This window comes from Lepisma saccharinum, chromosome 19, assembly GCF_977018435.1.
Source record: "Lepisma saccharinum chromosome 19, izLepSacc3.1, whole genome shotgun sequence".
Lineage (NCBI taxonomy): Eukaryota > Metazoa > Arthropoda > Insecta > Zygentoma > Lepismatidae > Lepisma > Lepisma saccharinum.
Genome location: NC_139247.1, coordinates 37230615 through 37242691, shown reverse-complemented (window position 1 = coordinate 37242691; position 12077 = coordinate 37230615). Strand labels below are relative to the sequence as shown.

The window sequence follows — 12077 nt, the reverse complement described above, 5'->3', positions numbered from 1 at the left end:
CCTTTATTCGATAGCAAGTGTTTGTATCGTCATGAAAGAGAAAAACGGACACAGAAAAACTAGACATAATATTTGACCTTGATAAAGGTTTGACAACAAAGGAAGGGCAGGAATTTATTCAGATGGCAACGTGGCACTCGAGCGCAAGAAAGGGGAAGCAAGAGAGAACAAACTTATCGCAGTAGTCACGCAGTATTGCCATATGAACGAAACTTCCACTAGGAACAGGGAAAGGGGATATTTTCATTTTGTGGCAGTTGAAAATTGTCAGTAATGCAGGTAGTACACCTGAGCCGACTGAATCGAAACTAGTGATAATGGCCTCAAGTGGAATCCAGGTTCTGTGAAAATCGGCTGCTACTGATAGAACATTCCAATTATCCCGTTTATATGTTTTCAATTTCCGCAACTTTTATGCTCCTTTTGGTTTGATTTCACTCCACATGGAAAGGTGCTCCAAGATTCAAACGTAGTAAATAAAATTGCATTTTCTTTTGGAAAAAGCACTAATAAAAAAACTGATGGTGCCAAACAGAGGCGGATCCCCCCCCCCCCCCAAACACACCCACCCACACGCAACTCTCCTTAGTCGGCAGCTGTCCTACAGAGAAGGAAAATTGAATAATTCGTGAACTTTCATATTGAAAATGAATTTTGCACGTAACATTTAGAGATATTAAATTTGTCTGCTCCCGTGGGAATTTCTCCCACCTCGACATTAATATTTTTTGGTGTGCCGTTACTGATCTCGAATTATATTAAAATTCTCTCAGAGTTAGAATAGCCTATTTTTGCATTGTATTTCACATTTTTAAAGCACATTTCTGGGGGTGTGCAGGAACTCGAGAAAGTCTGTTCCCGGATCGGCCGGGGGGGGGGGGGGGGATCTCGATACAGACTTCAGAAGTGGCATTTCTTGAAAATAGCAATTTTTATTCCAGAAATGCAAAAACAATTACTTGAGGGGAAAGTAATGATTAGAATTAGAGATATTCACAATGCTGGTGAATTTCAACATTTCCCGCTTCGTAAATTTCCCAACTTAGACGAAAAATGGAAAATTTTTACCCACCCAGAACATTCGTTTCGTAGGTTAAAAAAAATTCCCCATCCCGCACACACTTAAATATCCGATCTAGCGACAATAGCGAACTTTGCAGTCCAGTTGTTGGAAACACTGTCTCAACTGTGCTGCATGATCACTCGGCCTGCTGCTCTCTTTACTCTCTCTTTGTTTGTGTGCATCGTGTTGAATACATCGCGTCACTACTTTTGTGTCTAGTTATCCAAGTTCGTTTTTTTTTTTTTTTTTTTTTGTGTGTGTGTTAAGTTTCTGCGTAGAGACATGCCAAAAGAGAAGAGTACAGTGTGGAAACATTTTAAAATTAAAATAACCGATGTTTCTAAAGTTGTGTGTCAACATTGTTCTGCCGAAATTTCTAGAGGCGGGAAGTCGACAAAATCATATACCACGTCTAACATGCAATATCATTTGAAACGATGTCTTCCACATCTGAGAAAGCTGAAAGATTTATATAGTGAAGAAGTATTTGCTGAAAGTGAGAACTCTAGTTCCGGGGAAAATAATGCTGAAAAAGAAGATAAAATACCGCATGTGCAATGTGATGTTTTTGAACCAACACCTGGCCCAAGTTCATCTGTTCTTGCTATCCGTGAAACGCTATCAGGATATCAAAAAACCAATTCAAAACTTACCATGCAGCCGACAATAGACTCTTTGTTAAACAAGAAAAAAAAATATTCAAGAAATGACCCAAAATCAATAGCAATTGATAGAAAAATATGTGAAATGGTTGTTCTGGACATGTTACCGATGCAAACGGTAGAAAAGGATGGATTTCGAAGGTTTGTCAACTTTTTAGAACCACGGTATCAGATACTTAATCGGAAGGCATTGTCTTCCTCACTGATACCTAAAATGTATGAACGTGTATCACAGAAGGTCCATATAATGCTGGAAACTTGTACATTCATTGCTGTAACAACAGATGTGTGGACCTCAATTGCTGGGCAAGATTTTTTGAGTGTGACAGCACACTTTATAGACACAAATTTTAAATTAATAAATTTAAATCTTGAAGTAGTGCCTTTCAGTGGCACAAGTCACACTGGACTCAATATTGCAGAAAACCTCAAAGAATGTTTTAATAAATGGGGAATTTCCTCGGCAGTAAAAGTAATCATTACAGACAATGCTCCCAACATGAAAAGTGCTGCAGGCTTGTTGGATGATCCATTACCTATATGGATACCATGCATGGCACATTTGCTTCAGCTTGTTGTCAACCAGTGCCTAAGTCAAACTGAAATATCTTCGGTTATTAAAATTGTAAAGAGAATAGCAACACACTTTCATATGTCACCAAAAGACTCCAGAAAATTAAAGGAAACCCAAGAAAATCTAGGACTTCCAGCTCATAGTTTAATCCAAGATGTTCCCACTAGATCTTATGTTGGAGTGTTTCTTTGAACAAAGACTTTCTGTAACAATTGTAACATCATCTTTGTCACTCCCAGTCGAAATATCGTCATCACAGTGGACCCTAATTGAGAGTTTGGTAAAGGTGTTGAAAATATTCCATGAAGCTACTGTATCATGTAGCAGTAATAGCACATCGATATCAGATATAATCCCAATGAAGAACAGTGTTGTACAGGCAATGAACAGTTTTGCATCTGAACGCCGAGTGAGGAACTTAGCAGAAGATTTGAAATCAACACTAGAACGTCGATTTCAAGAACTTCAGCCTGGGACAAAAGAAGTCTACATGAAGGCAACAAGTCTGGATCCTCGCTACAAATTAAGGTAAGCATAAATCAGTGGTAAAAATTTACTATCCTTCGGACACCTCTATTTTTTTGGTTTCGTCAATTTTTGACATTGATGCTTACGTATCTGCTTCGCGGAACATTCCTGAAGGTGTATTAACGTTGTTTTGATGAAATTAATTGCAATTTTTCACATTACCAGAACGTCTTTCTGGTAGGTGTTGTTCCTTGCCTGAGACACAATATCGCGAGTACACCTTCCTACATAATTGCGCGTCCGGCTTCTCTTTTGCCAAATTTTTGACATTCGAACTTACGTATCTGCTTCGCGGAACATTCCTGAACGTATATTGACGTTGTTTTGATGAAAATAAGAGCAATTTTTCACCTTACGACTACTTCTTTCTCATACCTGTCAGTTTGCCTCACACACAACATGGCACGGACACCTTCGTAAATAACAACGCGTAGGAATGACGCATCGGCCTTGTTTTTTCTCGATTTTCAATTGTTATACAGTGTTTCAACCTTCGGAACCCAAGAAATGCCCGTCGACAAACTTAATCAGATCTATTTCTTTTTAACTTTATTTTTCACGTTCTGACACCAAATTTTAACTATGTATCCCAACCTAACTGAACTAACCTATCCACGCACCAATGGTTCGTGGGGCTATCTTTTTCACTATTGAAACCTTTGCGTGGCCCTACTAACCTATCCACGCGCCAATTGTACGTGGGGCTAGCGCCAATGGTTCGTGGGGCTATCTTTTTCACTATTGAAACCTTTGCGTGGCCCTACTAACCTATCCACGTGCCAATGGTTCGTGGGGCTAGCGTCAATGGTTCATGGGGCTATCTTTTTCACTATTGAAACCTTTGCGTGGCCCTACTAACCTATCCACGCGCCAATGGTTCGTGGGGCTAGCGCCAATGGTTCGTGGGGCTATCTTTTTCACTATTGAAACCTTTGCGTGGCCCTACTAACCTATCCACGCGCCAATGGTTCGTGGGGCTAGCGCCAATGGTTCGTGGGGCTATCTTTTTCACTATTGAAACTTTTGCGTGGCCCTACTAACCTATCCACGCGCCAATGGTTCGTGGGGCTAGCGCCAATGGATCGTGGGGCTATCTTTTTCACTATTGAAACCTTTGCGTGGCCCTACTAACCTATCCACGTGCCAATGGTTCGTGGGGCTATCTTTTTCACTATTGAAACCTTTGCGTGGCCCTACTAACCTATCCACGTGCCAATGGTTCGTGGGGCTAGTGCCAATGGTTCGTGGGGCTAGCGCCAATGGTTCGTGGGGCTATCTTTTTCACTATTGAAACCTTTGCGTGGCCCTACTAACCTATCCACGCGCCAATGGTTCGTGGGGCTATCTTTTTCACTATTGAAACCTTTGCGTGGCCCTACTAACCTATCCACGTGCCAATGGTTCGTGGGGCTATCTTTTTTACTATTGAAACCTTTGCGTGGCCCTACTAACCTACCCACGCGCCAATGGTTCGTGGGGCTAGCGCCAATGGTTCGTGGGGCTATCTTTTTTCACTATTGAAACCTTTGCGTGGCCCTACTAACCTATCCACGTGCCAATGGTTCGTGGGGCTAGCGCCAATGGTTCGTGGGGCTATCTTTTTCACTATTGAAACCTTTGCGTGGCCCTACTAACCTATCCACGCGCCAATGGTTCGTGGGGCTATCTTTTTCACTATTGAAACCTTTGCGTGGCCCTACTAACCTATCCATGTGCCAATGGTTCATGGGGCTAGCGCCAATGGTTCATGGGGCTATCTTTTTCACTATTGAAACCTTTGCGTGGCCCTACTAACCTATCCACGCACCAATGGTTCATGGGGCTAGCGCCAATGGTTCGTGGGGCTAGCGCCAATGGTTCGTGGGGCTATCTTTTTCACTATTGAAACCTTTGCGTGGCCCTACTAACCTATCCATGTGCCAATGGTTCATGGGGCTAGCGCCAATGGTTCATGGGGCTATCTTTTTCACTATTGAAACCTTTGCTTGGCCCTACTAACCTATCCACGCGCCAATGGTTCGTGGGGCTATCTTTTTCACTATTGAAACCTTTGCGTGGCCCTACTAACCTATCCACGTGCCAATGGTTCGTGGGGCTATCTTTTTCACTATTGAAACCTTTGCGTGGCCCTACTAACCTATCCACGTGCCAATGGTTCGTGGGGCTATCTTTTTCACTATTGAAACCTTTGCGTGGCCCTACTAACCTATCCACGCGCCAATGGTTCGTGGGGCTAGCGCCAATGGTTCGTGGGGCTATCTTTTTCATTATTGAAACCTTTGCGTGGCCCTACTAACCTATCCACGTGCCAATGGTTCGTGGGGCTAGCGCCAATGATTCGTGGGGCTATCTTTTTCACTATTGAAACCTTTGCGTGGCCCTACTAACCTATCCACATGCCAATGGTTCGTGGGGCTAGCGCCAATGGTTCGTGGGGCTATCTTTTTCACTATTGAAACCTTTGTGTGGCCCTACTAACCTATCCACGCGCCAATGGTTCGTGGGGCTAGCGCCAATGGTTCGTGGGGCTATCTTTTTCACTATTGAAACCTTTGCGTGGCCCTACTAACCTATCCACGTGCCAATGGTTCATGGGGCTATCTTTTTAACTATTGAAACCTTTGCGTGGCCCTACTAACCTATCCACGCGCCAATGGTTCGTGGGGCTAGCGCCAATGGTTTGTCCACACCCGGCACAAACTTTACAACACACCCACCACACGTCATTCTCCAAACCCTCGATCCACAGTTCTAACTCTCGTCGCAAACGCAGGCAGTTTGAAACACTGGATACCAACAAAACACAATCACGACACGTCATGATAGTCGTCACGACGGTGTATGAAGGTGATGGTGTATGAAGGTGTACGAACTTCATGGTATACGTAGATGTACGCGCCAAACGCTATCTCCGTCGGAGAATTAATTTTCAACGAACAACATGAATTTCAGCTCTGAAACATTCCCAAAGCACACAAAACACTTTCCTGATGTTCGACAATGCTACAGGAACTAATCACGGTAAGTAGTTTCTTCTGTAAAAATAAATAAATGTGTCCGAAGGATAGTAAATTAGTACCAAATCAGTAACTTTACAAGGACCTTCTCTGTTATATAACTGTCACTTTTTGACCAAATTTGTTCTTTTTTCCTTTGCATATTTTCAAGGTAAGACTCTACTTTATGTCCTTTTCCTAAGAAATACTTGTCATATATCGTTGGAAAGCTTATTGTATAAGGAATTCAACAACTTAAATTACCTGGAGGAGGAAATTGATAAAAACTGAGGAACGACTTGAGATGACCGGACCCCTCTCCGATTTTCTTCGTATTTGGCATGCTCACTAATTGAGGCCTCCTAATCACGAATCTGAAGTTAAAATTTGTCGGGAACGTCTAGAAATTGCAAAATAAGCAAAAATAAGGCGTCAATGGTTCGAAATTTAGACATGACCGACAATTTTTAACTTCAGATTCGTGATTAGGAGGCCTCAATTAATGAGTATGTCAAATATGAAGAAAATCGGAGATGGGTCCGGTCATCTCAAGTCATACCAAAACGGATATTGTTCGGATATGAGTAATTGAACGTACTGAGGAAATTTTTCGATGATGAAGCACATATTTAGAAGTGAAATGAGTGCTAATGGAACCTAATGTAACAGGCCTAACCTAACCTCGTAGGCATACCTCGTCCCCGTGAATGGTTCGTGGAGCTACCCGTGCATGGTTTTTGGAGCTAACATGAATGGTTTGTGGAGCTACCCATGCATGGTTTCGGGGGCTATCGTGAACAGAAAGTATAAAAAGAAAAAAGTACTTACCCGAAGAGATGCACGCACGGTTTTGAGCAATGGACTAAATTATTACTGGGGATAAACGTATTTTACACTATCTACAAGTTTTTAGGAACCTGTTCTTCTTCATGCATCATAGACACGCACAATGCCCCGCGAACGCAAATGAGCAAAGCACATGCATTCACAATGCGGACAGAAAGACGAACCTGCAGTGTTGTTAACTCCCATCGGTTACCACCAAAAGGCAATAAGGACGTAAAGTAGAGTCTAGCCAATTCCAAAATGTATTAAGAATAGAAAAAAGGTATCTGCTATCTAAGGTGTCACTTTATGTATTATTAATCAGAACCCAGCAAATAATGCCGGCAAATAGCAAGAAGAATTAGGTTAAGTCTCAAAGTACCAAAATTGTGTCTGGTAAATAATTGGAAGTTAAGTTTGGCTTCAAATTATCAAAGCAGTCATCATACACAAATTCCTTTTTTTCTGATTTTTTTAAAAATATATATATATTTCTGAATTATGCCTTCATTAAGGCAATTTGCCAAAACTGGCAATAAATCAGTGCTAAATAAAAAAAAATGGTAAATGTTTACTATCCTTCGGACACCTATAACTTCTGAGTTTCGTCAATTATTGACATTTCTACTTACCTATCTGCTTCACGGATCATTTTTTAACGTGTATTCACGTTTTTTTGATCAATTTTTTTTTAAAAAGTGTTTTTGTAACTGAAGAACGTACGTTTCCGCAAATGGTTTGTGGGGCTATGCGAGAATGGTGTGTGGCGCTACGCATATTTTTTTTCGAAACCAATTTTTAACTATTGTAACCCATTGTGACCCTACCTAACCTAACCTTAGCGGAAATGGTTCGTGGGGCTATGCGTCAATGGTTGAATTTCCGCTATGAAACATTCCCACATCACACAAAACACCTTCCAGATGTTAGACAATACTACAGGAACTTATTACGGTAAGTAGTTTCTTCTGTAGAAATGAAGAAATCTGTCCGAAGGATAGTAAACTAGTACCAAAAAAATACAATACAGCAGTTTGTGATTTTTTTTTTTGTTCCTGCATTTGACCACAGCAGAACATTACTTCTTGAGTTTGTTTTAAGTTCACTTTATGCACAGAAAGGTTAGTTGGTACTGAATGTGCAGTTTAAAGTGGAATCTGAACCTTGTGCCATATGCGCTCGTGTTGTGTGATGCTACAATACCCAATATGACTCACATAACTTTACCAAACTCCAATATTATAACTTCTTTGTGTAATTTATCGCACAAACAGCGATGCGAAAAAAAAAGTTTTCGTCAGAGTTTTCAGTCCTCGTGATATGAACGGCTAGACATAGAGATTATTTATTCATGGGCGAAGTTCAGCCTGTGGCAGCTCTACCACTTAACCTACAAAACTAATATATCATCATGAAATTTTATTTTTAATCCTATCTAAATCCTTTATATTTTGTCAATGGAAGTGTTGTGCATTTGTTTCAAAACTCTTTGATCTGTGGACGAAATTACTTTAAAATGTTAAAAAGTAAGTAAAATAAACCACATCAATCAATTGTTAGATCATCCACAATAATAATGCGTCTACTATTGTTCTAGAAGTGCTTATGATTCTGGTAGGCTTTTTTATGACTTGCATCATGCCAAAATGTTTCCTTGGTTAGCTGGGTGTGCTGAGAGAAACAGAATATTGTTTTGCTACACATGTACTATCTTTTGGGCAAAAGACTCTGAATGGCGTATGGTGTTCTGAGTTGAACAACCTAATTAGAAAATGCTATAAAATACCAGTCTTACAAACCTTTGTTGCATGGTGAGGCATCTCATTTGCTAGCATTTAAATATGCCTGGATCATGTTTTATCAGAAGCTGCCTAACTTCAGGCAACACAATGAAACTTTACTTTCAAATAGACAATACTTATATTGAATAATCCCATAAGTAATCTATTAGGCAAAAAGGACTTTGGACTTGGCATTCCCACTCGAAATGCTCATGGTACGCCATTGGTATTTATGAGCAACAACCATTCATTTACACTTTTCATATGTATATCTGGGCTGCTGCTATCTACTTCACGTGCTTGGGGTACAAAGAGGTATTAATTACATTGCAAAATGCTTTTCTTCAGTTAGGTGAGTCAGGTTTGGACTCTTAGCATTAATAGAACACACCTAAATGCTTTCGGTACTAATTTACTATTCCACAAACAGATTTCTTCATTTTTGCACAAGAAACTACTTACGGTAATAAGTTCCTGTAGCATTGTCTAACGTCTGGAAAGTGTTTTCTGTCATGTGGGAATGTATCATAGCGGAAATCCATTATTTTTGTTGAAAAGTAATTCTTCGACGCACAATAGCCTTTGGCGCGTACACCTCCGTAGATTGTCGTGCTTGTGTTTTGTCGATTACAGGGTTTCCAACCACACCGATGTTTTCCGAAAAGATGATGTATCATGGATGCGTGGTGAAATTCATACCGGGTGTGAAAGATCCACTGGATTTTGTAATTGGGTACTTGAAAAACAGTAGCCCCACAAACCATTGATGGATAGCCCCAGAAACCATTCATGCATAGCCCCACGAACCATTTCCGGCAAGGTTAGGTTAGGCAAGCATAGTTAAAATTGTGTTCGTAAAATAATGTGAAGAAGCTTAAAAAAATAAAAACTTCATGAGTATTTTTTGGTTACGAAGGTTGGAAACACTGCATCGACAAAATACAAGCACGACTCGCGATGATGTACGAAGGTGTATGCGCCATACTGTTTCTTACGTAAATAAAGAAGTACTCGTAATGTGAAAAATTGAAATTACTTTCATGAAAAAAAATGTGAATACACCTTCAAGAATGTTCCGCGAAGCAGATACATAAGTACGAATGTTAAAAGTGACGAAACTAAGAAGTTACATGTGTTTGTGGAATAGTAAATTCTTACCATGCTTTCATTGTTAGGTGTTTCAGGTTTAGGGCTATTAGTATTAAAATGTCCCTAAATGATTTCAGCATCTGATCACGTAAGATTCAGTGTAAAGCACAAAACCCCCTGTTGAGCCTCACATGAAAAAAAAAATTAAAAAAATGATAGAACTATGTATCCAAGACGTGAGTAAACCGAGAACAACTTCTCACTGTGAAGTGCAAACAATCATGTACACTACTTTTCAAATCTTACTTTATCTGGTAAGTAATGCTTTTATCTCGTAAGCTGCTGTGCTACTTAGCTTCTCCATGCTTCAAATTTACTTTCCAAAACTGTTTCCAGTATTCTAAAGCATTTTTCTAATTAAAAAAAACAAAACATGTAAAGGCTTGTATGGGGATCTGGTGGCTAAGTAAAGCCCATTTCTTTTAAAGGGCTAATTTATTGCTAGGCCTTAATTAAACTAGTCAGTAATTAGGCAGGTTTTTTTTCAGTATTGTGGTGAGTTAAGTCAGTAATTTTGACTGACTAGTTTCCATCCCTGGGATGAAGTTGTAGTAATGGTTGTTGAAAAATAGAACTAGTTCCCTCAAAATAAAATCTGAAATACACCACCCAACAAAAATATTATGATTTAACACATCTTTCAATTTCTAATTCAAATTAGTAAGTGTGGACAGTATTAATGCAGTTTTCAGTGTAGGATTATTGCAAAAGTTCATTTTTCTAATGTACATGCTCATACACATCAGAAGTAAAGTTTTTTCATTTCATTTTACAGGATTTTTAGAGAAGCATCACAGTCGACTCTAGTAAAAGAGTTGCTACAGCAAGAGTTTGAAGCCTCTACCTCATGTACGGAAACTGGTGGAAACCATGATGAACAGATTTCAAGTCAGTCCAATGCTGAATATGGACTTTGGGGTATTTGTACCCAACTTCTTGAAGAGTGTACCCATAGTGAAACACGTTCCACATCTCCTTTGGAAGCTGAAATGGACTCTTTCTTCAATGAACCATTGATATCTCATAGTAACAGTGCCCTTGGTTATTGGGAAGGAAACACCAAGTATCCACTTCTGAGAAACTTGGCAAATAAATACCTAGGTGTGCCAGCATCTTCAGTTTCGTCTGAAAGACAATTCAGCACAGCAGGATATATCTGCAACAAAAACCGCACAAGACTGAATCCACAGAAGGTTCAGCAACTTACATTTTTGAATAAGAACCTGCCAGTTGTAGACTTCAAGTGGGACTAGTTTGTGTTATTTCTCTTTCCATTCAAGAAAAACCAATTGAAATATCTGCATGTTAAATGTGATTAAAATTGATTTTTTATTTTTCAGATCAATGTAAACAATGCAATACCTCAGAGTTTGTTGATAGACAGTGCATATTATATATGTGTAGTTAATAGATGTATTTTTATCAATATTTCTAAATATAACTTACATTTTTCTCAGATATTGATTGAAGGACTGTATATTATTCCAATTTTCCTATACTTGCTACTTTGTATTGAAGGAACACCATGCACAAGGTGTTGAGATTGCGAGTTGACCACTCCACACAGCTACTACTTTATATCGGATCGGTAGAATATCGGTTATTGGTATCGGTAAATTTCATATCGGTACTTTATCGGTATCGGTAAAAATTTCATATCGTCCCATCCCTAGATTTTATTGACTTCAGCAGCCCCCATCAGTCTCAAAGCATCCCATGGTGGTTCTGCCAATGCTAGCTTCCACTTTGCTGTTCCACCATGGGTGTCAAATTAGAGAAAATATGTAAATAATGCAAAATAGAGAAATTAATGGTAGAATCTGAGCCTACTTTGTTGGAAATAAATGTATAAAGCCCATTACTACAACTTTCAGCAATTACCCTGTCACTTAAATTCAGTGTGATCTTGCCTATGAATTGATTCTTTCGTTTCAAGCTCTATGGTGAGGAACAGGATGGGAACCCAGGATTAATGAGCCTATTTATTTGGTCTAGGAATTAATTTGTGCGCCTGGACAAGAGATGGCGTAACGAGCGTATCGTCCCACAGTTCCGTGTATCCACACATGCGTTGAAAACTCCTGTCAGCACGCATCGTTCGTAGTATAGGGCAGTTGATTGACGCGTCAACAACAGCATTTTGTAGTCAACTGAACATGGCGCAGTTCATGCCAGATAAAGTGTTTTTGTGGGGTGTTCTGCTTCATTACTTTAACATGCAGAAAAGTGCTACCGAAAGTCATCGTATTTTGGTGGAAGTGTATGGTGACCATGCGCTAGTGAGCGAACGTGTCAGAAGTGGTTTGCACAGTTTAGAAGTGGTGATTTCGGCCTGGAAGACCAAGAGCGACCTGGACAGCCAAAAAAATTTGAAGACGAAGAATTGAGAGCATTGCTCGATCAGGATTCGTGTCAAACGCAGGAAGAACTTGCAGAAGCATTAGGCGTTGATCAAACAACAGTTTCCAAATGCCTTAAAGCCATGGGAATGATTCAAAA

The 12077-nt window shown here is 39.9% G+C and overlaps 1 protein-coding gene across 1 annotated transcript; it reads left to right on the top strand.

Annotated features, from left to right (window-relative positions):
• The first annotated feature begins 2576 nt into the window (after window positions 1-2576).
• LOC146003110 (zinc finger BED domain-containing protein 4-like) lies at window positions 2577-11038 on the top strand. The gene is made up of 2 exons (XM_083141284.1): window positions 2577-2827; window positions 10354-11038. The coding sequence occupies exons 1-2, from the start codon at window positions 2658-2660 to the stop codon at window positions 10829-10831; spliced, it is 648 nt and encodes a 215-aa protein (XP_082997410.1). The 5' UTR covers window positions 2577-2657; the 3' UTR covers window positions 10832-11038.
• The last annotated feature ends 1039 nt before the right edge of the window (window positions 11039-12077 follow it).